The 27,480-nt window shown below is 37.1% G+C and overlaps 1 protein-coding gene across 4 annotated transcripts in view; it reads left to right on the forward strand.

Annotated features, from left to right (window-relative positions):
- The window catches only part of Usp15 (ubiquitin specific peptidase 15), a 97,756-nt gene that overhangs the window by 51,374 nt on the left and 18,902 nt on the right, over nt 1-27,480 (forward strand). For 3 of the 4 annotated variants that reach the window (XM_060370997.1, XM_060370998.1, XM_060370999.1), the window contains 2 exons: nt 3,332-3,476; nt 25,687-25,860. In XM_060370997.1, coding sequence (XP_060226980.1) covers nt 3,332-3,476; nt 25,687-25,860 — 319 coding nt within the window. Of the gene's footprint in view, nt 1-2,984; nt 3,209-3,331; nt 3,477-25,686; nt 25,861-27,480 lie in introns of those variants that run through there. The other variant, XM_060371000.1, reaches the window with a different exon arrangement.

Genomic DNA, 27,480 nt, shown 5'->3' on the forward strand with positions numbered 1-27,480 from the left:
TAAGTCATAGCAGTAATTGTAGTTTTTGTAGACATCTAAGGCTTACCATCTGTTTTTGCTAAATAACATAGGTGAACATATTTTCATTACCTTCCGAGTAAGTTTGATTAAATATATGTTTTATGGTACCAAACAGCAATACTAATTGAAAGTTCAATTGGAAAGTTATATTAAAAAGTCAGATCTGATTCCATTTAAAACTTTCCGTTTTTACATATTAAAGAGGGTTTACAGTACAGAACTAACACAGTATACATTTTTTTTTTTGAGACAGGGTTTCTCTGGGTAGCCCTGGCTGTCCTAGAACTCACTCTGTAGACTGGTCTCTAACTCAGAGATCCACCTGCCTCTGCCTCCTGAGTGCTGGGATTAAAGGTGCACACCACCACTGTCCAGCCTAATGCAGTATACTTTTAAAACTCCTATTGAAAGTAGTTTGTTCTTTAGACAAGATGACCAACTTCTGTCACTAGCAGAAAGGGAGAGAATGGCATCTGTAGGTTAGGAAAGCTTATCAAGCTCCTGTGTATTTTGTTGGAGTGTATTGACAGCTGTTAGCTTTTGCACTTGCCATGACAAGCTTTAATGTGGAGTACAGATGACCAGAAGAGGCTAATAGCTAAGTGCTTTGAATTCATTTGCTCTCATCATCATCATTGAGCAGACAGATTGTCTTAGTTTTGGGGTAAGTATTACACTGATCCCCATCATTTAAGCCAGAGTATACACACCTTTTAAAAGATTCAGGTTTTTAAAAACACAGCCAGAAAACTGCTTTACACATAAGGTTTCCCCATTTCTGGGTAAGTAAAAGTTCTAGCCCAACAAAACAGTCTGTATTACTTTTAGCATAAGACCTTGAATTTCCCTGCATCTATATTACATGTAAGGAAAGACTGCTTCTGGGATAAGCATGTAAATGTGCTTTAATCAGTGTGTGCAAGCCTGGATGTGCATGTCATGAGTATGTATTAGGGGTTACTTTGCTTTTTTGCTGTAACTACTTGAATTTCACTATTTTTTCACAGCCAGGGTGTATCTGTTTTTTTGTTTTTCTGTCATGTATAGAAATGTATAAGAAACACAGGCCTTTTTTTGTGTAGAAGATCTTGATTTTAATTGAATTCTGAATGATGATACATTAAATTGCCAGTAGGTGTTTGGCTAGCTTTTAGTTACTAGAACTATCAAACAGAAGTAATAAAGTTAGTAATTTAAAAAAGAAGAAACTTGAGGTAAATATGTTTGCTTTATAATTAAGTTTAAAACAAATAGCTACAAGTTCAGCCGCTGTAATGTGATTTCATCAAGCTTGCATTTCTCTGGGCCTTGATAGTTTCACTTAATCTTCGAGTAGACTTTTTCTTTTTTTTAACTGCAAAATATTTATGGTATCATTAAAAACAGACTCAGAAAAAAAATCTGAAGGACAGTTTTATTGGACTGTATTAGAGTGCAAGAGACCAGGGTAAACAAGCTAACAATCTCAACGTCCACTGGGAGGATGAAAATGGGTAACGGGAGAAAGTGGGCTATACCTTTGGGGGTTAGAGACAAGTCTGTAATGGTATGGAGTCCTTTATAGAAAGACAGCCCTAACTGCTGGAGCAAGCACGCCTAGGATTCAGGCTAGAATCAGGAGAGGAGGCATGGAGGAGGAAAGAGAGAGGTTTGATTTAGGGTGGGAGAAGTTGGGGAAGTGGACAGGCTTAGCAGGGAAGAGCTAGCTGAAAGCAACTGTATCAGAGCAGAGGCTTCAGAAATCTATTAGTGCTGTCTGATTAGAAAAGAGGCTATTTTTAGCTTAGTCTTCCTGTCCAGGTGACAGGAAAGGGAGGGGGTAAAAAAGTATGTTTTTTATAATCCTGTAACCTTTAGGGAAGTTTAGAATGGCATGTCTTCACTCAGGGCCAGAGATAAGGCTCAGATCCCATTCTGTTGACCAAAATTCACTGATAACGAAGAGTTAAAAGTAATTTTTAAAAATTTAAATAAAAATAGCCATGTTTTACCATGTTTTCGTACAGTGCCCCTCAGCCTAGCTTTATATGGTACTTCTGGTCCTAGAGGCAGGGACTGGGATATTTTTCTTTAACTTAGAGTTAGTATGTTACAGTGAAAGTGCTCCAAAGGCTGATCAGGGTCTGTCCTTGTTGACCTCAGAGCTGCCAGTTGTCTGACAAGCTGCCTAATTGTCTACTGTTGCGCTGACCTGGGTGTTTGTGTTGCCTGTTTGGAATAGTGTACATATAATTACTAAAAAACCTTCTTAGAATAAGCAGTAGTATAGTTTATGTAAACCATTATAATAACCTAGTGAGGATATAATTATAGAATATAAAATAAAATATTTGAAATGAGAAACTTAAATATCAGAAATAAATTATAGCCAGTCAGTATTTCTTGAGTTACTGATTTATTATGTTTATTTGTAAAGCTGCATTATTATTTACTTCTAGCCCCTGACCTTGATTTGCATTCATGTTCATCATAGTGAAAAAAATTATGAATAAAAAGTATTGAAAGTCTGATTTTTTAAACTGCTCTAAAGTATCTTATAGCTAGCCTATTAAAAATTAAGAATTCATCTTTTTTAAAAAATCATATGTAAAAATAAGAGTTATCCTATTGACCTAATTCTTTCTAAAATTATTAAATATTTTAAATTTTGGGGGGCTTTTTTTTAAGTATTTTGAGTTTACAAAATTAAAGTGTGATATTGCAGCAACTAGAAAAAAAGTCAGTAATAATTGGGTCCATTTGCACACAGTCCATTCTGCATTCCTGATGAGACTGTTCTCTACATTTCAGTACTAGATTTTGCTAGTCTAGCATGGAAGCTATAAATAGAATCCTCAGTGCATATCAGCTGATGTTCCAGTGGCCTTGAGCTTCTCAGTGCTCATCTGTAAGTGAAGCCCTGCTCTGCCTGCTCCTGGGGTTCTCACTCTTACTGCAGCAGACTGACTCAAAAGGGGCATAACTGAGATGATTTATTGCTGTGGGTGGTGTTTAAAGTCTGTTTTAATTTTGATGGAGCAGTGAAGAATGGAACAAGCCATGCTGCTGCTCCCATTAATCCAGGGTAGAATGATGTGATAGTGGGTATAACTAAGTGATGTGGCTATCATACAGTGCTCTGTGGCTCTGATAAAAAGTGCCTTAATTAAAGAGGTCACTTTGAAAGCGGTATCTCAAAAAGTACTAGGTGAGTGTCCAGTAAAAGATATTTAATGGTTAACCACATGTCTCATTAGTAAGTGTAAAGTACTCTTTATTGTAACTATATTGTGATGTAATTAGCTGCATTTTTATAATTTTTTTCTTCCAGTGTGAAAAACTCAAATTATTGTCTCCCATCATATACTGCATATAAGAACTATGATTACTCAGAACCTGGAAGAAACAATGAACAGCCAGGCCTCTGTGGCTTGAGTAACCTGGGAAATACGTGTTTCATGAACTCAGCTATCCAGGTAGGTGTCTCTAAACAGGGTGAAACTCATGTTTCAGGGAATCGTTGCTATGAAAATATAGAGATGTTTTGTCCTTTTTTTTTTTTTTCAGTACAAGAATATTATTTTTGGCAATTTGTAATTCATGGGATATTTAGGCATTCACACGCTGCTGGAATTAGGATGTTATCCTGCCTCTCAGCTAGGTAGCTGTATTGACTGACTGTTACTTCATGCAAAACATGTCATTCCAAGTAGCAAATTTAAATTCCCGAAGTAGAAGCAGGCAGTGACATCTCTCCTTTATTCAGTAGAGGTCTGCTGCTTTAAAAAATTAAATTTTAAAACTTTAATGAAGGCTTGACATTTGAAAATAGAGACATGTTTCAACCACTTTCTCTTCAAGAGCGTTTGATTTGGGTGTTCAAGCAAGATATCACTGCCTCCTCCCTATTCCTTTCCATGGAACTTTTCTCTCTGTTGTGTTCTGTATGGTCTTCTTCTGTATTTGTTAAAATTATGTATATGTATAAATTAGAACAGTTGCTTTATTCCCTTATTACAGGTAAAATTGAGTTTTTAAAAGCCAAAAGTAAGGATAGACTATTCTTGATATTTTAACTTAACCACTTTTTGTCTTTTCTTTGAATTATAAATTTTAAATATGCTTTCTTTGTTCTCTTCATATCTTAATATTTCATCTCCTGTACACATGGAAAAAGTACAGAGCATGGATGGGTGAAAGTACCACCAATGATAAGGCTTTGTCATCCAAATATCTCAAGAGTCCAGCTGAGTCCTAAGTTAACCCTTCTCTTTTTTTAATTTATTTATTTTTAATTCATTACAGTTTATTCACTTTGTATCCCAGCTGTAGCCCCTCCCTGATTCCCTCCCAAGCTCACCCTCCCTCTTCTCCTCCCATGCCCCTCCCCCAGTCCACTGATAGGGGAGGTCCTCCTCCACTTACCTCTGACCCTAACCTATCAGGTCTCATCAGGACTGACTGCATTGTCTTCCTCTGTGGCCTGGTAAGGCTGCTTCCCCCCTGGGGGAGGTGATCAAAGAGCAGGCCACTGAGATCATGTCAAGACAGTCCCTGTTCCCCTTACTAGGGTACCCACTTAGAGCCAGGGGCTGCATCTATGCAGGTATTCTAGATTTTCTCCATGCATGGTCCTTGGAGTATCCATCTCAGAAAAAGACCCCTGGGTCCAGGTATTTTGGTACAGTTGCTCTGTGGAGCTCCTGTCCCCTCCAGGTTTTTCTGTCTCCCCCTTCTTTCATAAGATTCCCTGCACTCTGCCCAAAGTTTGGCTATGAGTCTCAGCATCTTTAACCCTTCTCTTTACAGCCAGTTAAAATGTAGCTGAACTATGTACACCAAGAGTTGGCAATAAGCCAGTGGGAACAAGGAACATAGTTTCTTCCAGTCACCATTCAGAAAGTTACATACCTGTCAAGCAGAGGCTCACAAACTCTTGTTTCAACCTTTGGGATAAGCAGTATTCCTGCTTGAACATGGATTGCTTTACCCCATTATTGTTCAAGGGTTCTGTCTGAATACACATTATCTAACATTTTATCTGCCCTGTTTGGAAGGAGAGAAGGAAACAACTGAGAACAAGCCAAACCTGTTATCCTGATAGTTGCTTAGGTCACAGTAAAGTATGGGGCACTGAGCACTCAGATGAGCAGAGGAAAAGCAAGCTGAATCCCTCTCCAGGTTCTGTGGGCTTGAGGCTAGTTGGAGCATTTTTCATTCTAATGTTTTAGTACAAGAAACTTACCTCGATGTTTTTCTCACAAGACCTAGTGGCTGAGGAAGATACAATTGATTGTGCGTTCTTTTCGCTTAGTATTGTTGCAGTGATGGCTTTTATTTGACAGCACAGGCATTGGACATTTGAGTCATAAGAGAATAGGAATATTTGGATGATTCACTCATGGGCAGTGCTGGCAGTTCGCTGCAAGGCAGTATTCAGTTTAATCATTTGGGGGAATTATTTTACTTTTTCTTCTCTTTCTTTTTCTTTTTTCTTTTTGAGGCACTGACCAGTCTTACTCTAGTCTAGGCTAATCTGGAACTTATCCTGTAGAGCAGGCTGGCCTCCTTCATGGGTCAATATAGTCCTTTACAGGCGGATAGGCCTGAGCCATTGTATCTGGCAAAAATTAAATATAACTAGATACAGCTATCTTGTTCAGCTAGAATTAGTGCTTTTTAAAGTCCTTTTGTTTATTTTATTATAATTAATTGGCAAACCCTAATCATGCCTTTTGATGTAGTGCAGTATGACCATGAAGGAATGGCTTGTAATGTTTCTTAAAGACCCTTAATGGAAATTTCAGCAATAGCTGTGTTGAATAGTAGATACTGTTCTACTCATTTTAATTTAGTTGAAAACTGTACTTTCTCTAAAACAAAGTTTTTAAAACCAAATGAATTAGAAAAAGAAAAAATAACATTATTTTATTTATTTTCATGAATATTGGTGTTTTGCTTGCTTGTTGTGTCTGCTTGTCTGGTGCCCACCAGAAGAGGGCGTCAGAACCTCTGTGACTCAGGAATTACAGATGATTGTGAGCTGCCATGTGGTTACTGGGAATCAAACCCTGGTCCTCTGGAAGAGCAGACAGTGTTCTTCTCTGAGTCAGGCCCCCTGATTTTTTTTTTTTTTTCTGCTTTTATCTTATAATATAGATTCAGAATCTCAAAAAGAGTACGTTAGTTTTATTCTTTTCAGAATGTCCTCAGTTACGTTTTGGGTTTTTCCTTTGTAACTTTAGAATTGAAGCCCACTCATGAGCTTACAAACATTTCTACTCAAAGAATTTTAATGTAACATCGGCCAGTAATTCAATAATCTGGAAAAAAAAAAAGGCGAGTGGTCATCTTATTATATTTATCAAAATGGTGTAATTATTAATATTCTGGAGATGTGTGTGAAAAATTTTTATTTTATGAGAATTGGGTTATGTTTAGCAATGATATATCTGATCAGTGATTAAGAGCTAAATGGCATAGTTTAGCATCATTTTAGTTACTGATACTCTGTTTTTCTGATATAGTGATATAATTAGCTTTTTCTAGTACATAGAGGCTTGCCTTGTAGTTTTAATTTATTTAGCTAAAATTTATTTAATACCAGATATATGTGAAATACTTTGGACAATCTAACTTGATTATTATGACTATTACATTGTAAGTATTACAGTATCAAAATTTTTGTTTCTACTTATGAAAAAACTGTTCTTTAGTTATGTATAAAGCTTAATTTCATTTTTGGCAATTACATGGACACAGTGAAATTGCTTAAGCTGTATGGAGTTCTCAGACCCTGTCTAATACTCACATTTAGTGGTCCCAAAATATTTACCATGGAATCTCAGGACTCCAAGGGTCAGAACAGTTGAGTTTGAAAACCAAAAATCTGACTTAAGACAGCCACATGCTCATAAAAATTAATCTTATGAGTTGATCACTATATCTGGAATTGTGTACCCAGATTGGAAACGTGGCTTATCTGCTTGCTAACTATATCACTGTAGACACACGATGTCTGCTTATATTTCTCATTCATGATGAAGAAACAGTGGTAATGCATATCATGAGTATGCAGCCTTTACTTGAGGTCATAAATGCACAGCTCAGCACCAGGCACACATCATAAACTGAGAAACTACTTTTCTGATAATCTCTCCAGTTTTTGTTGTTTTTTTAATTATCCAAAAAGTTAAGCAGAGTAACTGGAAAGATTGTGTCTTCCAAGGCCCCTGTGTTTTTTGTTTTATTTTGTTTGATTGGGTTGGGGGAGGGCAGTTGTGTTTTGTTTTGTTTTGTTTTGTTTTGTTTTGTTTTCTCTCCCTGTAAATTTCATTCCATTTTGGTTGACAGGTCCGAAAAAGATAAAGAAGATAATATTGAATGCTACAGTGGTGGTATTTATAATCTGCTCTTTCTGAGCTTTGCTAGTATAGCTTTTCTGAGAACACCACTAGGCACGGTACACATACTCAGACTGCAGCGCACTTCCAAACCCAAATCCCTGATTGAGATTATCTCGATTACTGGCATATATCACCATGTCCTGGTGGACCATAATACTGTATAGTTTTCTAGTACTCTTAATGAATGATACCACTTAGAGAATGTTTACGTTTTTCAGTTGGAGGTGATTTAACTAGCATTAGATAATAGATCTCTAGAGCACCCCAACCTTTGTTGTTTCCTAGGATCTGGGCTCTACAGATGGATTTCAAGCAGGGAGTGGTAGAGTATTTTCCCACTGGAAAGCAGCATAGTCTATGGTGATGTTTTCATCCTCTTAATTTAAGCATAGTAGGGCTCCAAACAGATTTTAGGAAGTCATTTTTCTTGTTATAAAATATAAAGTGAGTTGATATTCCAAACACTTTTAAAGTCAACCTCTTTTCTATAATCTATTGAATTGGGGGAAATATTAAATTCAGAAGAATAGTAAGTAGAAAGATTAAAGGCTTTTCGAAGTGTTTTATATAAATAAATAATGCTATGCAGAAATAGCATTCCTTGGAGCCACTGAAATGGCTCAGGATAGGCCATCAAGCCTTGTGATTCCGTCCTGAGGTCCCTTATGGTAGGGAGAAAGGAGCAGGGTCCCAAAATTTGTCCTCTCACTTAGCTCACATACTTTAGTGTGCTCAGACATGTAAATATACAGGTACATGCACAAAGCATTCTGTAAAGAAACCAGGTCATTATATTGTAGAACAATAGGAAACTGTAGCTGCAGCTGCTGTTACTTTGTTATTTCATAGCTTTAAATGTGGCTTAATATGCACTGGCCCCCACTTATCTTGTGGACTTCTGTTTATTATTGTGACACAAATCTCAAAGACTCATTTTAACGTGAAACTTTGTAATTGTATTAGTTACCAAATTTCTGTAGTCATCAGGAATGATCCAGGTCTTCATATGTCCTAGGCAAATGCTTTACCGCTACAATCCCTGACCCTCTTTTAAATGTTTGTTTTAAGAGAAGGCCCAAACTGGCTTGTTTGTTCAAGTTGATTTATGTATTCACTTACATCCTGAAAGCAGCCTCCTTCCTGCTTTCATTCCCATGCTTTTCTCCTTCTTCCCCCTTCCGGTCTCAGAAGAGGGGAGCCCTCCCCTACCTTGTATCAACCCACCCCCGCAAGGTGGTCGTAAGCTCTCTCTAGACTGTGCCAAGTAGCTGAGACTTATTGCAGGCCTGCACTACCGAGTCCTGTTCCAACTTTGTATTGAAGTAATTATTCTGCCCATAAAAGAAAGAAAGAAAAATGTCACTTGTGAGATATAAGAAATTTTAAAACAGCAGTTTCAGATCTTATAAGAAAATAATTAGTTCTGTTAATCAAAAATGTAGCTATGTAGAAATCCAGCTATACTTTCCAGGACAGTCCAGTCTAGTCCAGATTACTAAATTTAGTTATTGAGGTCCTTCTGTGAGAACTGAAAGCACTGTTATCAGAAACACGTGTAAGCATGAACGACTCTGTCACAGTGTCTTTTGTCAGAATACTCACCTTCCACACATGGGTAGGGGATGCTTTTTCTTTGTTTTCTCTTTGGATTCCGACAAAAGAGAAGAACCCCTTTCTTTTAGAGACAGGATGAGGAGGAAGGAGATGCTGTGATCCCTGACAGGTGATTTTAGGAACACTATCTAAAGTATGCTCATGTGAGAATTTAATAGTCACAACTAGAGAAGAAGCAATGCCGCTAAAAAGAATGTCCTGTAGCCATGTGCCTTCACTAATAGAGATTCCTCGTCATGAAAACAAGTCTTGTCTCAGCTGAGGAGAAAATAAGTAACTTGCCTCCTTCGCTCTCTCTGTAAATGAGCAAAGTTCTCTAGAACCAATATTTTTAAAAACTGATACAGAGTTATGTTTGTTCTTAACTCGGGTCATGAGAAATGATACACGGTTAGGGATCGTACATACAGATTATTTTTAAGGAATCACAAACGTGCACCAGATTCTAAATTACAAAATGTTTGTGCATAACCCTGGCTAAAATGATCAGCATCAATTTCAAAGTATAGCAACCCTCTGTATCTGTGGGTTCTGCATTCACAGTCAGCCAACTAGAGACCAAAAAAATTTTTTAATTTGCATATGTAGTTAGCGTGTATTTTTGTCCTTATTCCTGAATAAATGCCGTGTGACAGCTAAACAGCCTTTGAATTATAGTGTTGAGTATAACTAATATGAGGATGGGCAATTTTAAAGTGTATGAGAGAATCAGAAGTTACATGCAAAATACCATTTTATTTAAAAGAGCAGCCACAGAACTCCAGTGTTCTTACTGAGTGGGATCATGATGGTTGCAACTCCGTTCACAGCGGTTTTAAGTGTATCAGGCTCCAGGTGAAGGTCTGTCTCTCCTTCAGCGTGGATCCAGGAATTCACCTGCCCACATCAAGCTTGGTGGCAGGTGCTTTCCTGGCCAAGCCATCTCACCAGCCTCCATGTTACAGTCTGTACTGGATCTAGAAAGTTTGTACCTACAAAAACAAGAGGAACAGAAGCTGGTGCCAGCCTTTCCTCTGTTGATGTAACTCATTTGTTTAACGTAAAAATGTCATTTAAACTTAACCCTTTACCAAATGCATTCCACATTTTAAGGGGAGTTCCAAGTTTCAGGCTTAGATTGTTTTTCTTTTGAAAGTAAAACGTAATTATGTCATTTTCCTCCTTTATTCCTTCCAGTCCCTCTCACATGCAACCCTCCTACTCCCTCTTAAAATGTAGCCTATCTTTCTTTGTTACTGTTACTGAACGATCAAGCATATGTATAAACATATATAAAAACAACTTGCTCAGCCCTTGTAGTGTTACTTGTTCATATATGATTTAAGGGCTCATGACGTGATATTGGATGACCAGTTGGGGGGTCTTTCCTGAGCAAGACAATTTTCCTACTCTCAGCATTTCTTGGCTGCTTGTAGCTCTTTGTCTAGATGTTTGTTCACAAAACTTCTCCCTGCCATGTTGGCAAGTAGGTAGGTCATTGTTCAAGTCATGTTTAGGCAGCCATTCCATTGAGGAGTCGTAGATGAAGCTTCCCCACCCTTTCTCAGCAGATCCCCAGGGTCTCTGCTCAGAATCTTTTCTGCCCCATCTTCCAGATCAGCCCTAACCCTAAGTTACATGTTGTTATTCTCAAATAGCCACTATAAATGCCGGAGATTTGGATTGGCAGATCTTGAAAGAATGGAAACTATCCTGGGTACATCATACTTTCTCTTTCACTGATCCCTTGTACCTGGATGCATTTAAATTCTAATTAATTCTGCTTATGCTTGACACTTTCTCTTTTAACCCCTTGCGTCCCTCCCTCCTTTTTTCCTCTCCCTACCTCCTTTTGTTCTTTATTTTTGTTTATAACAAGAAACAGTTTGTGATTTTGCTTTTTACACAAAATCAGCTTTCTCAGTTCAGTATTCTTTATATATAGGTTATGTAGAAACCATTTAATAAATAGTATCAGGTTTTTTTCAGAACTTATAAACTATAGTATTTGGAGCAGGAAAAAGGTTAATGAATTGATTACTAGAGCCACTGTTCAGTGAATATATATGAATTACTAGCTCTCAGATGAACCCATTAAGACCTTAACAGTCCAAGGTTGAATTGGGTCTTCAGATAATAGTAGCAAGTATCATCTGTGTGGTTCAGGTTATTTTTCGTGCCATTTCCGTATCTTAGCTTCCTCTTGGTAGAGGTCAGTAAGTTAGGCCCATGTATCCCTGTTTAACTTTAAGGAAACAGAGACAGAATTTTACATGGCTGAGAGTTGAACTGAATTGTTATTTAGAATATTCTGAGATAACCCCCTTTTTTTTTTTTAAATTATGGCTGGGGAAATGGCCAAGCAGTTAAGGGCACTTGCTGCTCTTGGAGAAAGCCAAGTTTGGTTCCCAGGACCCACGTGGAGGTTTACAACCATCTTTATCTCCAATTCAGGGAATCCAGCACCCAGTTCCTCTCCAGTACAGTACACATGTACACATGCAGACAAAATACTCATGCGCATAAAGATGGCCATCTTAGCCATGGCAAGTTAAGGGTACTCACATTGTTTAACCGTTACAAACCTATCTGGGACACATAAATGGCCCATAAAAGTCGCAATAATTTTATAATATAGCAGCCTTGTTTTCAGTCATCAGAGCGGTTTCCTTGAAAGCTATATCCACACATAGTCATTTGATCAGAAGCATGGTCAAAATAGTTCACACTCTCCCTTGTAATTTCATTTTCCACATCATTGATATTGTATTCCATTAGTGATAAAATTAAAGTTTCAGATTTATGTAATTGCATGTAAGAAATCATAGTTCTCATTAGGTTCTTAAAATAGTCTGTGAATATGGCTGTATATATTTTTCAGATGTGTAATTAAAATCAATTAATTTTTCAAAAACCAGAAGTTATTCTGATAATTATCTTCAGATACTATGTTACCAAACTCAGTAATTTTTCAAGTAAGCTATATCTGTGATGTCATTTATTAGTTTACTATACAAATATTTAAGTCCTATTAAGTATCTTTCAGTTTAATAGGTACTAATTACACCATGACAAAACTGTTTTTTGTTTCTGTCAGGTTTGTAGTCTAGTAGGGAGAGATCAGCATTAAAATCTATCATAAATTATAATAAGCATCATGAGGAGGAAAATGAAATGTTATTGTAACATGAATCCAGAAAGCTCTTAACTTACCCTGAATGTCATGCGTTCGGGCATTCACATTTGAGCTGTGACCAAACAATGCATGTGACAAAGGCAGATTTGTGAAAACATGTTCAAAGCTACATCAAGTTTGAGGGACAGAGGAGCCTGAAGTGAAGTTTGTTGTGAGGACAAAATGAGTTGGGGGGACACGGACGGACACACACACACACACACACACACACACACACACGCCATAACAAGGAAAGTTTACCTCTGAATGTGTTGCAAAGACACTGAAAGTTCCAGGTTTCTGTTACTCTGATATCTTAACACTGCCTTTTCATTTGCTAGGCCCTGGGTGCTGGGTAGGTAGTTCCTTATTGCCATACAAGCTTGAGGACTTGACTTTAGATTCCCTAGTACTCAAGCAAAAAGCTAGGGATGCAATCCCAGTACTGAGAAGCAGGGAGAAGGTGATCCCAGGGCCTATTGTCTGGCCAAGCAGTAAGCTCCAAGTTCAGTGAGAACTCTCTCTCAAAAGATAAAGTGGAAAGCAGCCAAGGAAGACATCCAACCTGGATCTCAGGCCTCCACAAATGTGTGTATGGTCACACAACATTGGTTCATCCTTAAAACCATACAGAGTTCTGTAAATCTAGGCCTGATGCATCATATCTCATCATTTCTCATTGACTTTATCTGTAATGACTCCATATGTGCTTCTGCCTGATCTGTGATAATCTTTCTCTAAGTGTCAGCATCATTGCCCTTTAACTTTCCTAGGTCTCTAATAGCCAGAAAGCCCTTCCCCCAGCATCCTGTGGAAAATGGGAATTGCTTTCCTCACATCGTGAATACAACTCTTGGCCAGCTGATACTTTTTTTTTTTTTTGAGGGTTCTGTTCATCTCTCTCCTATTCCTAGTCCACACACCATACGTGTTCAAATGAAAGGGTTTGTTTTTGTTTTGTTTTTTTGTTTTTTTTTTAATGTAAGCCCTTTCAGTTACCGCTCACATATAGAAAACTAAATTTAAGGAAGAATGAAAGGAGTCCTAAGTGTCTCTAGTATCGGTCTTGTGCTTTATAGTAATGAATAGTAACACCGATGAAATCATAGTAGTGGAAAAGAGTTAAATACAGGGATACATTTGGGTGGGGAGAAGATTATGAATTAATTTTAGGTGTATTTGTTTCATGGTGCTTTATGAAATATAAGTGAATACATTATAAGTAGCCGAATATTCTTGTTTGGGAGTATAGGTCAGAAACCTAAAATGGAAGAAGGAAATATGGTGCAGCTGGGAAGCTATTGTATCTAAGGAGGACATCTTCAAAAGCTGTGCAGCAGTATTTGTATAGAGGACAGACACATCGGTGGGAGAAAAAATATGAATGCAAATATTTTCTAAGTTTTATAATGAATTCTTTCATCTCTGAAAAACACCATTTTTAGAGAATTAAAAAGCTGTGACTGGGCCTTGTTCAGGATAAGGCAGCACTAGTTTATAGTGGCAGAAATTTACTCACTTGAATTTTTTTCCCAGCATTGTTTAGTTATATGGTACATGAAACATATTAACTAAATTCATTTAGAGAAAAATGACGAAAGTCCAAGTGAGAAGAGGGCAAAGCACCTAAGAAAAATAAACTAATTGTTTTACTAGTTAATTTATCTGTTCAAAAAATGTATCCATTGAATATCTATTTCAGACATAACTACTGCAGAGTTCAAAAACACTGCCTGTCTCTGGAGGTTCATGGTCTAGTGAATGCAATAGACTTATGAAGACCTGAGATATATCAGAATATATGATCTACAGAATATTTTGACTACAAAGAAAAGAAAGCCATCAGAAAATAAGTGAGGCTTTACCAAGAAGTTCATTTATTTATTTGCTATTTTACTGTCTTGAGCGCTGCAGATCAAATTTGGTGGCGTGGACATGTTAGGCAGCCGTTCTACCACATTCACCACATGTTGCCTTTGAATTAGGTTTTAATCTTATTTGGTAGAAAGCATTACGTCTTGATTCAGGTTGTCCATCCTGTGATACCATAGCAGAAAATTACTAGAGTTATAGACTGTATGCTGTAGCTCCTGTCTTATTCCTATTTTTTTCATAGAAATCTCTATCAGAAATCTGCTCCACTATAGCAGCAGCACACCATACACTCAAGTGCGTGTTAGAATCCCCTCTATGCTATTGATATTTTTTTACATGTTGAAATGCTTTTTTAAACAGGAGTAGCATAAAATATTTAGAGTAATATATAGTGCTCCTTTATAGCGCCTCACCTATGTGCCAGATCCAGATTGGACTGCCTCAGTTATACTGACATTGATAGAATAGAAGGTTAAGAATAATTGCCTAGAATTTTCCTAAATAGTATATATTCCATCAGGAGAACTGTTTCAGTATTTGTTTATCAAAGAAATACAGAAAATCTTCTGAGAGAAATGAAATGTAATTCCAGATTATTTTATACTTAGAGTCCTATCACTAAATGCCATACTAAAATAGTCATGCATATGTTGCCACAATTATGCCACCATCAGCCTGGATTCTCCATACTTCCCAGACTTTTTGCATTGCCCTGCACTCAACTTCATTTCCTCACTGTTCTCACCTCTTTCGAGTTCTTTAAATGGAGGGTGTGGGCAGGAAGGCCTGTCACCTTGACAGGAATAGTCTGTCCTCCCTTCATTTTCTTGTTGCTGTTTCAGTCATCCTCGCTGCACTGTGAGCTATCAGCTAAGTGGCGTGATGGGCAAGGACATGGCTTTTCAAACCACACTGCCCGGATTCAAGCTGTAGGTCTGCCACTTTTAAATTGTATCACCTTGAGTAAAGAAACTGTAGTCTTCATTTGGACAGTGAGATAAAGAGCTTGAAGCGGTGTCCTGAGCTGTCTGTCAGTGTCAGTGAATGCCATTCGTTACACTGTTTCACACATTGCCTTCTCTAAGGTCACTCTGCATTTGCTGTGTTCCGGTAGAGTTCCTTTACTTTAAAATTTTTGATGTTTGTTTATATACTGACAAATCTCAACTCTATCCGTCATGTAATTCTTCCTCCTGAGTTTCAACTTTAACATACAAATGTTAAGTGAATGTTTGTGCCAAGATGGCGTACAAATGACTCAGACTCAACATGTCTACCAAGTCTGATCCTGATCTTGACTGTTTGTTTGTTGTTTTCACTGGCGTGGAACTTTCTGTACACACAAGGATGACTCTGAATTCACAGCAGTCCTCCTGCCTCTGCCTCCCAGGTATAGTACATACTACCGTACTGGACTTCCTTATCCCTCCCCCCCCTTTACATCCTGATAGATACTTCACTCACTAACCCAAGTCAGAACCTGAGACTTAACATCCCAAGTCCTGTTGACTACATCATCTTACATATCACATTGGTCCTTTCCTCTATGTGTACGTTATTTCAATACTCGGATGCTTTTATGGTGTGAACCATCAAAATATTTCTGCAAGTCATCTCTCTTCCATTATTTATCATCTTCCAGGCCATTCTGTATACTGTTTCCAAATTCATTGTTTCAAGAATCAAGTAGGATTCTAGTATATGCTTAATTTTTTTTTAGTCACCTAAAGGATAAAATTTAAATAGTAACCAGCTTATCTCTTAAGCCAAGATGAGTCTAAATGACCTCCAGTTCTTAGACTATATGGTGTATTCGATATCTTTGTATATACTGTTAGCACCTCACTATTCCTCTGTCCTATCCTGTGAAAGATCAACAGTGATCATTGTGAAAGCAGAGGCTGTCCTTACATTTCTTTCACAGTGTCCATATTTAGTGTCATACCAGATAATAATAATACCAACACAGTCTTTCTCACAGTTAATGATTTGGCTATGATTTCACCAGGCTAGTCAGCTATGAGAAAGTGTAAGTGATCAAAGTTTCTTTGTCCATTTGATAGAGTAATTTTATACTTCAGTAATAATCAGACCTAGGTTTTGTATAGTGTTTTTAATTTTTTCATTTTGTCTGACAGAAGTGCCAGTCTTTAGTGATTTGAAAGCTTTGTTTTGTTTCAGTTGATTCCTCCACAAAATTGAGTTGAGAAATACTGTATTAGAAAAAAAATCATTTACCTAAAGTGTACTTGATTTGTACCTGATGAGCAGTATTTCTAGAGCTGTCGACCACAAAAGAGCACAACAATTTACATAGAACTGCAACATAAAATAGTTCACTTTTTGCAGTTGAAAAATGGAAGAGCTGCAAACAAGAGACATAGACATTATAGTTGGTGCCTCACAAGTGTAGCCAGTGTAATAGCAAGTGAATCAGGCCATCTTGCAAGATAAACCATTATTTTCTTAAATTCTTTTTGCTATCTTGCTATCCAAAACAGTTGATATTGACATGTATTTTATTGTCTCTCAGTTTGAACTAATAGGTTAAGAGACAGGTCAGTTAACATTATAATTAAATCAGGCAGCTATGAAAGTAAGCAGAACTTATACTGTTTCTTGAAATTATATGAACCATGTGATTTTGACTTGTTTTTATAAAATATGTAAACATAAATCACTCATGAATAGCCTGCTGTTAGAAAATGTTTTTAATGAGCTAATTGCTGTGGAAGGCTAGCAGCGTTAAAGCCTCACTAAAATACTCCATACCAGAAGTCTGTAACATCCTTATAATAGCCTTGTGGGTAGTGCAGGTTATCACAGACTTGTATTTATCAATAGCAAAAAGAATCTTTCTTCAGTTTCTTTTGCTGTTCAATATGAGAATCATAATGACAGCCTTTTTAAACAGTGACACCCACAGTTAAAGGATAAGCTTACTAAAATAATCTTTTTGGTAAATTTGGGATTATCCTTTCTCAACCTTACAGATAAAAGAAGAGGAAAGAGATTAATATTTCTTTGCTACCCAACAAAATGTATGTCATCAATTGTCATATTTCCCAGAACTTTGATAATACTGGATATGATAAAGGAATGCCATAACAAAGGAATAACAGTGAGATGTTCAGGGAAGTTTGATTTTTATCTATGTCATATGTCTAGGGATTACACTAACAATGATGGCGTGAAAACAGCGTCCTTGCCCAACCCAAAAACCCTATGACTATGTGGTGGTAGACTCCTCTAATCACGTGGGAGGCTGAGGAAGAAAGATCATTGAAGGCAGGAGCAGCCTGAATCACCTAACAGGCCCCATCTTAAAAAATGAGAGAGGTGGGAGAGGGGAGAAGGCAAGCAGGAGGGAGTGTTACTTTGTAAGATCCCAGCGTTTTCAGTAGTACTAGTTCTCACCTTTCTGACTAGGTGAAAGGGGGATATTCTAAACTTGTTCTTTTTTAAAAGCTTGGAAAGTAGAAATACAAAGCTAAAAAGAGTTATATTTGCTTCACAAACTTTGTGAAGATCTTTGAATTCTCAAGAATGTTGAGATGTTACTTTTCACTAGAAAAGTGTTATGAGGAAAAGGCCACTTTTTTTTTTTTTTTTTTGGTCTAGTTAACAAAGCCCCATATATGTAGCTCATCACGTGAGTGATCACTGTAGACTCCCCAGTGTCTACTGTTTGGGTGCAGAACCATAGTGCTTTTTTACACAACACTATTCAGAATGCTAGTATTGAGTCACAATATGATAGGACAGCAGTTGATGTAAAAACCTAGATTCATCATTCACCTAACTTCAAATTAAGAAAAAGTTACCTGAGAATATTCTGAAATGATTGTAAACATGGATTACTTCAGGTTTTATTTTTAAAATCATCAGAAGATAAGAGCAAGACCCTTATTTTGGATTGTTGGGTTTTTTGTTTGTTTGTTTTTTGTTTTGTTTTGTTTTGTTTTTCAGTTTGAAGGAGTAGCTAATCTTTAAAAAGTGTTCAGTGACATTCATTTTGATCAGTTTCAGAATGAGTTACAAAATTCAAAAGGTTTAGGTGATGAGAAATTAAGTGTGTTTTCTTTCCTGTTCTAGTTACCGGTTTTCTAAAGTAGTGAGCATACATGATCACTTGAGATTGGGCTACTGGAGCGCCTGAGCAGAGAGGGAGTGGTTCATACTCAGCCTTACAAAAGACAACTTTCTCTTTTTGAAGGGGATTACTTTGACTAATTTCCAGGTACTGGGGAAACTCCAAACTCATTACAAATTATGGGATGGCTATTAATTATTTATATGTTGATTTCAAACTTGTTTTTTTTTTTTTTTTTGGTTATACAGTAAAACTTGGAATTCTTCAGTTTAACAAACAATCAAACAAAAAAAAATAAAACTTAAATAGAACTTTATAATTAAGACTTAACATATATTACCTAAAAGTTTTATCAGAGAATTCAGGAGATATCAGTGTCACTGGCCAGAACATAGTTAGTTTAAGATTAAGTCTTTTACTTTCAAAAATAATGCAGATTATGAAAGGATGTGTTAATGTACAGGAAAATTAGATGCAGTGCATTCCACCTTTTAAAGTAACAACGTTTCACACAGTATTCTAGAGTGTTTCCTATCTACTTATTTATAGTATAGTACTTGAGGGTTGCAGTGGATAAACGTCTACTTCCAACCATATCGCAGAGTTCCCACTGGGTGAGACATGAGCATTTGCAATTCTCTTACAGAATTTTTGCTTGCTTTCTGGTTAAAGATTTAAAAAGACAGTTTTAGTTCATATAGATGTAGTTTGGTAGATATTGGGGCTTTGGCAGTCATTATTTTCCTTCATTAGGAAGTTTACATGTTGTCTCTTTAGGCATTAAGAGGATTTTTGAACGTATATAATTTTTAGATAAGTGTTATTACCAGGTGCAATTTAAGTCCTTTGGACTCCCTTCCTCTCCCAATGTTCTAAGTCTCTCCTAGGACTATTCCTGATCTACCTTCTGTGCTGTCATTTAGTTAACACTTCTTTGGGCTGTTTGGGTGGCACTGTGCTGGTTCCTGAGGTAGAATGATGAATAGCACACTGGTTCTGTAAGTGAATTGGAAGTACAAAATTAGTCCACAAGGAGTATTTATTCCCCTGTTGTCTACTAAGGAAGGTGTAACACTGAATGTCAGGACGAGTGGGAGTTTCTAACAGAGACTATTCAAAGGAGTGCATGGAAAGCATCATTCAGTACTTAAACTAACATGTATATATACATACAGACACTCCTAACTCAATAGTACTGATAACAGTTTCCAGTGTACAGTATAATAAAGTATACAAGCACACACATAACCTTTGAGAATCAGATTTTGAGTATTCACTTCATTAAGTCATTTCCTTGCTTAGACACTTAACCATATATTTATTTTTAATTAGTACAGTGGGATTTGTTCATGTTCACTTGATTCCCCAATGCTTCCCAGATCCTTTGTCCTTTGATTGTTTTTTAAATTCATCAAATCCAATTTATGTTGCCCTTGTATTTCTGGGTGTGTGGCCTGCTACTGGAGTATGATCAACTTGTCAGGGACTGCACTCCTAGAGAAAACGGTGTCTCCTTTTCCTGGGATTACCAATTGTCACTAGCTCCTTGGCTGGGGGAGCTTCATGCTCACCTCCTTTCTCCTTGTTGGGCTTTGGTAGGGCTTTGCTTGCCTAAGTCTTATGCATGCTGTCATAACTGTGGCACACCCACTTTTCTTCTGAAGCAGTAACTTTACATAGGAGCATGTTTACTCAGCCTTGTCTCTCACCATTGTGTCATGAAAACTAAATTAGTAAATACAAGAAGATGTATACACCAAATATAAGTTTGGTTATCCATACTTAAATTTCTGTTGTCCTTGCCAATTTTGTGCCCTGTTAGCTTGTATGTAGATCATTTGTTTAAATGCTTAAGTATAGAAATATTTAGCCTAGTTGCCAAGCATACCTGTTCATTAACGCAAGCTGCTTCCTTTTTCCACTTTTGAATTAAGAATTGAAGATATTACCAAGAATATCTTCTATCTGGTTATTGCTTTACTTTTTAATTAATATAGATGCTTTGTACATGATAGTTTTATCATGACATTTTTAAGACTTTATTCTTAATCTTCAAAAAATTTCTTTTCCATTTAAAGAACAAGCTCTAAGCCCAATAATATTTAAAACAAAACAAGGCTTAAGATCTGTGTGTGTCCTTCCCAGCACTAGGAAAGCTAGAGGAGGAGGAGGATAGGGATTTCATGTTCAGCCTTGGCTATATGATAGGACCATGTTTCAAAAAACTTAAACCCGGCATGTCTTATTATCAATACTTTTCCTCATATCTGGGCCCCATTTAATTACAGATAATTAGGAGATGTAATTTTTTTATTTTAATGTTTGACAGTGTGGTTGAACTTCAGTAAGTTATCAGAGACAAGTATCATGTCAGAACTTGCTAAAAGCAGCAGATTTACTACTACTGTTTATGCATTTGGTTTTTCTTAACAGACTCATATATGTTTTGGTTTTGCTGACAACACCATATATGTTAAGAAGAAGCTAGAGTTGTTTTAATTTTACAGTTACGGATGTGTTTAGAGTACTTAGACTTTTAGTTTATACTGTATCAGTCAAAATATCTTAGAGGCTAAAATGGTAACCTCCTAACTTAAATGTAAAGAAACATGTACATATATGTATATATTTAAGGAGGGGGTTGTCCTTTAGAGCATTGTGTTTAATAGCAGCCAGTCTAAGTAGATATTTCAGCATCAAAGACCTTTATGATTTTAAGATAGGCTCATATGAAAACTCTAAATGATGGTTTGCATGCAATAATTTCAAATCGAACAGCAGCAGCAGCACAACCATGTTTAAGAAACTGGTTTCTTTTCTCCCAGAGTGATGCTGTTGAACATGCATAAAACAGCTGCAGTGCGGAAACACGCGGGTGCCTGACCATTATTCTAATCGTATCTTGAAGTCTGTACAAAAAGTTACAGTAACTTGTCCTGTGTGATTTAAAGAACATAACTTCTAATGTACTAATACATTAAACTCTGACATCACTTTAGTTCTTAATTTATTGTGATCTCTGTAGTAGTAAAAGACTAGACCAGCTATTGGATTTCTGCGATCATGTGCTCTTATGGACTGTTAAAGAAATGTAACTTGGAAGTTTTTTAACAAATTATATTCAACAGGTTGAATGTTTACATTTACTTTTTTCAGCCTTACCTCTTTAATAGTTTTATAAACATGTCTACTAAAAGCACTCTTTTACTACATAATTAAGGAATCAACATTGCATATGCCTGACATTGTCAGTTTTGCAAAAAACAAAAACAGCATTTACATGACCAGAAAAGAGTTCTACCTCCAGGTTTATAGGAATTACAGTTGATTATTTAATTTCTTTACATGATTTTTTTTTACAATGGCACATGTCATTTTATTGTGATAACATAAAATAATCCCACAATTACTGGACACCGGCTCATCTCACACATTATTCTGTCTCATTCTCACTCCCCTCCTGATGGTTGATGAGTGCAAGTTTTAAAGAAAAGATTTTATCAAGGCTGGAAAATAACACATGACAAAGGAAAAAAAACCACATATGTTGAGCTTACATATGTTCATGACAGGGTATTTGTTTTTGGAGACAGAGTTTCTCTTTGTAGCTTTGGCTGAAACTCACTCTGTAGACCAGGCTGGCCTTGAACTCAGAGATCCACCTGCCTCTTTTCATTTTAATCCCAAGCACTGGGATTAAAGGTGTGCCCCACCACCGCTCAGCTGGTTTGTTTACATTTAACTATTGATTTACAGCATGTTCATTGGTAGTACAGGCCTCCACTTATTAAAAGTATTTGTATTTCATTCTTTTGTTTGGCAATACTGAATTAAAAGCAGTTCAAACTGACATATGTTCCTGTGAAAATCAAGTGCTTGTCTAGAAAGTACGAACAGGCTCACCCACCATCAAGTCAATAGAACATCATACCTAAAGGTAGAATGTTTTCAATACATACTGCCCTTTTGCTTCCATCTTGGGACTTTTGGGGTACTTCTGACATCATTTGTTATAAGCAAGTATATATTTACCACATGTGCTAAGACTTCATTTGACAAAAATAAATTGAGTATTCTGTGCTAGGCATTGAGAGTAAAAGAATAAAAGCTGAGAAAATAAATACAGTGGTAAATACAGGCAGGACATTTTTATTGAACATGTATATTTATTCACTTGGTCTAGTGCTAAGTGATATGCTCAGTGGTGAAGATTACAAATATAAAGGCTGTCATGGAGGTCACAGCCCACATTACCTAGACTATGCTATCATGCTATAGTATACAGTCAGTATTATGCTAAACAAGAGTGAACCATAAGCAGGAACAGTAGGAGACATTGTTGTGCTTCGGAGAGCATATCCCAGTTAGGGTACCCGGCCCTCATCCGGGGATAAGGCGAGAAGATTTGTTTTCAGATGTGGGAAGCTGTGTATGTTCAGCAGTGAGAGGAAGCACAAAGGTCAAGTGGCTGTCAGTGAGCAGGGTAAGTAAGGGCACTGTCAGAGAGACACGGATGAACAAAAGGTTCGTCAGAGTCGGGGGTTCTAAGAGGAATATAAGGAATTACTAAAAGTTTTGACAAAGCAGTAACATGATTAAACACATATATAAAAGATCACTGGTTACTGGTAGAGAGTTAATTTTTTTCCAGTTGTATTTGGAAGGGCTTGCAAGTTAAGGATACACATGAATAATCAAGTAAAAGTGAAGTGCAGAACATTTTCATGTTTGCAACACTTATTTTTGAGCTATTTGTAAAGCCTTATGTTTGGTTGTTTGTGTAAGTATAGAATAGACTGTGGTGGGATACTACATCAACAAAACCCTGACCAAATCAAATATGAGGATTTGGAAACTAGGTGCTAGCTGTCAGGTATTTCTGTGACTGCCCCCCTTCCTGACTTGTGGCAAATCAGAGGACACTGCTGGGTAACAGCATCTGGGTTTGGTGTGTTCTTCATTTCTGGGCCCTTCCTCTAGTTTCTGGGTCTGTAATTAAAAGTGAAACGTAATACAGAAGTGGAAAATGAAACTCGGGTGGAACGTAAGATTGTTGAGACATAAAAGGGCTTGGGAAAAACCATGGGAAGTATCCTTTCCCTCAGTTGCCATGCACATGATAAGCTACCTATGTATACCTTTTAATAAAAAGCTTTGTGTGCGGGAAGAAAATCTAAAGGATAGGACTCTGAAGGCCTGCAGAGTCCAGCCCGAAAGACATCTGACAACGAGGCCTAGTGCCTCAGCCCGGTCACACTGGCTGCTCCACAGACCAAGGCAAGAAAATAGTGAGTTCAAGGCCAGCCTGGACAACTGTAGATCTTGTCTCAAAATCAAAAGTGTAGTAAGAGAGTGGGGGGTGGAGCACAATCACGGAGTGAGTCCTTACTCTCAGGAATCTCAGAGGACCTCAGAATGGGGAGGGGAGAAACACTGAGTTCCTGATATTAGAAAGTTTTCAATTTCGTCTTGACAGTTAGGGCTAGACTAACAATCTAGGCAGCTTTCAGATTGTGTGGATATTATGATTACTCAGTAAATGTAAGTTGAAATAGTAGAGGCCAAAAAAAAAAATGAGTAATATAATTTACTTGAAAGAATTAAAGAGAAGAATATGTTTATTTTGGTGTTTTGGTCAGACTACATAATACAGTCATAATTTAAATTATCTGTATGAACCCAGCAAGCTGAACCTTTCATAGCTACAAAGCCTGTTTAACTTGATACAACTTAGTGGCACACCAACTCTCCAAAAATTTTATTTTCATGAATATTAATTGAGATTCCACAAAATGAATTTTTAAAACTTTACACACAAGCAACTAGTTTCTCATATAGCACTGTTACTTGACAAATGCATTCTTGTATAAAAAGATATGTTTCGTTATATGACTTACACGATTGCAAGTGTGAGACATTGCATACTCGAAACATTCGTTAATAAAGTAATGTGGCATTTTTCTCTGAGGTCAAATTGTGTGGCATCATCAATTTAAAGTTATCCCATATTAAATATTGTGGAAAATGTATTTCTACCATTTTTTAAAATTTTTTATCAAGAATTAATGCAAAATAAAAAAGAATTTGAGAACTTTGTTGGGCTTTTTATTTTTTTCATAAAAGAAAATTGGATTGTTATTGTAATTAAGAGTTTCGAAAGAGCACACTCAAGAGTTTGCCTTCACATTCTCCCCAAGCATGGTTGGATACCCTAAAAAGCTAAAATGATACGCTCAGGATGCGAGGCTAAGCACTGCACTCAGGGTCAGCCGCTTTGGACCCAGAGGAGAGCATGTCTGATTGCATGCGGGTTGATGCCCCAGGTCCCGCCTCTGAGAAAAAGGTATTGGACGGGTCTGATGCTCTTTGGGTGGATGACACCTAAATGAACATCTGTACAAAGTCCCAATTTATTTCTAATATCAGAGATCAGACCTCTACTCTTGCCTGATGTGTCTAAAACAAAAAGGGGGAACTGTAGAGAGCTGCGGAATGCTATGCCTTAAAGATGGAGCTGGTTTCCGCCTTCCACCTTCCCGATGGTGAGTGCTCTCTGTCATTAACAATTCCACATTTGGCTAAGGCTGAGGATCTGGCTTGCTTCCATGTATGTGGACCTATCTGCATTGCCCCTGTGGCACGCCTGGGTTGGCTACCCAGAGGCTATTTAAGCTGTGGGCTGGCTTTCCCCGGGGTCCGAGGATTGTTCAATGTTCCTGAATAAACTGCATTGAAAAAAAAAAAAAAAAGAGTTTGCCTTCAGTTTGTTTTCAGAAGGCTCTCCTGGTCATTACTACCCTTTCTACCAGCACTACTAGCCAAGGGACAGGTTTACAAACAGGGCCTTTACAATAAGGCCCTGGCTGCAGAAACAACGAGTACAGTCGTTTTCATGCCATCCACAGGTGCACAAGAGTTTTATATGAGTGGTTTATGATTATTACATAATCTGTGTGTCCCGTTCTGTACATTTTAAATCATCTCTACATCACTTATAATACTACCTTTATATTGCACTGGCTAAAGAATAATGGCCAAAAAGTTGTAGTTCAATGCACATGTAATTTTTTCCAAAATATTTTGCTCTCTGCAGTTGATTTAAGTCTATGGATATCACAACCATCTGTACCTTGTTTAAGTTGTTTTTTGTTTTGTTTTGTTGTTTTTGTTTTGCTTTGCTTGCATATTATCTCAGTTTTTACCTACTCAGGCTAATTGCAGGTACCTGGAATTACTAGACAGTCTGTAACTTCTACCAGTCAAGTAAAAGAAGTAAAGAAAACATTGAGCTTCTCTTCTAGTTAACAGAGTTTGCTGTGGTTAAAACAGTGCAGATTTTGCAGTAACAAATATTAATATCTAGTTATCATTAGTAACTGATGAAAGTTTGGGAAATGAATGTGAGCGTTTGACATGACTTAGTACAAGAGACCATTTATATTTTCTATTTATGTTAAAGTAAATTGACTTGCTTCACTCTTCATTTTAACGCTTAAGTATGTATATGCTTTCTTTGACTTTAAAATATATTTTGTTCCTTGCAGTGTTTGAGCAACACACCTCCACTTACTGAATATTTCCTCAATGATAAGTACCAAGAAGAACTGAATTTTGACAATCCCCTAGGAATGAGAGGTGAAATAGCTAAATCATATGCTGAGCTGATCAAGCAGATGTGGTCTGGAAAGTTTAGCTATGTCACTCCAAGAGCATTTAAGGTTAGTGTGGTAAACTTGGGGTTTTTGTGTTCTTAATGTCTATAAATAGGCTGGAGAGGTATGGCTTACAGGGTTGGAGTTTGGTTTCCAGCACCCAGGTTCCCAGCGCCAGCATTAGTTGAGTCAGATATGCCTCTTAGCTCAAGCGGGGGTGGATCTGATGCCCCCTTCTGAACTCCACGGGCATTTGTACTCTTGAGCAAATAGACAAATATGTACACATAATTGAAGATGGTAGGGCTAATAAAGGGTACAAAACAGAAAGACACCAATATCGTTTAATGGTCTAGAATGTCTCTGGAAACCTTATCTGAATACTTGGAAGTGTGGTGAAGAGTTTCATTGGACATGCCACTAGGTCTGAGTAATCTAGTTTATCCTAGTGGTCATTGTAGACTAAAAGAAAAAAATTGGAATGAAACTAATTTGCAAAACAACCATCAAATAGTCATTAACTGTAATATCAGTGTATTTCTTATACTTGGATATTTGTATGTATGAAGTATTTACTTAGCTCTTACACTTAGTGAGAAGTTATTATAAGCCATAGTCTTTACAGGTAAGTGGCATTCTTAGAACATCTGCTAGAAAATAACTTGTTATTCATCTACTAGTGCTGAAAAAAAGAGTCAGGGCTGAAAAGATGACTGTGCAGTTGAGAACCCTGGCCAGTGCTCCAGGGACCAGGGTGTAGCTGGCAGCACCGCGTGAGAGCCGCTCGCCTGCCTTCTCTAGTTCCAGTGACAAGCACACTGCGTGCAAGTGCGCAAAGACAGTGCAGGCAAAGCACCCATGTAAAATACGACTTCAGATTTCAGATACGCGATTAAAAAATAGGTGAGTCATTTGACACCCATGTGTGTCTGCAAACACAAATAAACATGTAATAACAAATTCAAATAAAGAAGTAAGAAGTAACTGGGGAAAAAACCAAACAAAACATGCTGTTCCTGCACATGTTCTTTTACCTTCTAACCCTTGGGCGGACTTGTCCAAACCAACGCTCAACACAGTTTCATTTTGCTACATTTTTGTCCTTTTAATTTTCTGTACATATGCACCTTTTTCATTCATCCTATGGTTCAGATTGTATTTCTTTAGAGTCATATTTAAACATTCTTAATACTAAGTACCTTAAGTACAAAAAGTACTAGTAGTACTTTATTGAAAGTTCTGTATAGCTAAATAATGCCTAAATTCCTTAGATGAGCAGTGAAATTCAGGTTAATAACTAGTCAGTCTCAGACCAAACAGTGATTAATACAAAATGTTTTATGTTTGTATATGTATTTTTCTTCATTTTATTTGATGTTGCAGTGGATTCTTGTAGTATTGCCTGTGCTAATCTCAAATTTCTGGGCTCCTGCATTCCCTGTGTCAGCCCCTTCGCTCTGGGACCACAGGCTGGTCAGTGTGACCAGCTCTGTTTTTAGAGAGTACATGTGCTCTGTTTTGTTCCAGATAAGACTTATATACCCTTACTGGAAATAACAGAACAAACAGACTACATGCATGCATGCATACATACATACATACATACATACATACATACACACACATGCACACATACTACATACAGACATGTGCATACATACAGCAGAGTGGTGTTTATTCCTGTCT

The sequence above is a fragment of the Meriones unguiculatus genome, chromosome 17 (genome assembly GCF_030254825.1).
Source record: "Meriones unguiculatus strain TT.TT164.6M chromosome 17, Bangor_MerUng_6.1, whole genome shotgun sequence".
In the NCBI taxonomy this organism is placed as follows: Eukaryota; Metazoa; Chordata; class Mammalia; order Rodentia; family Muridae; genus Meriones; species Meriones unguiculatus.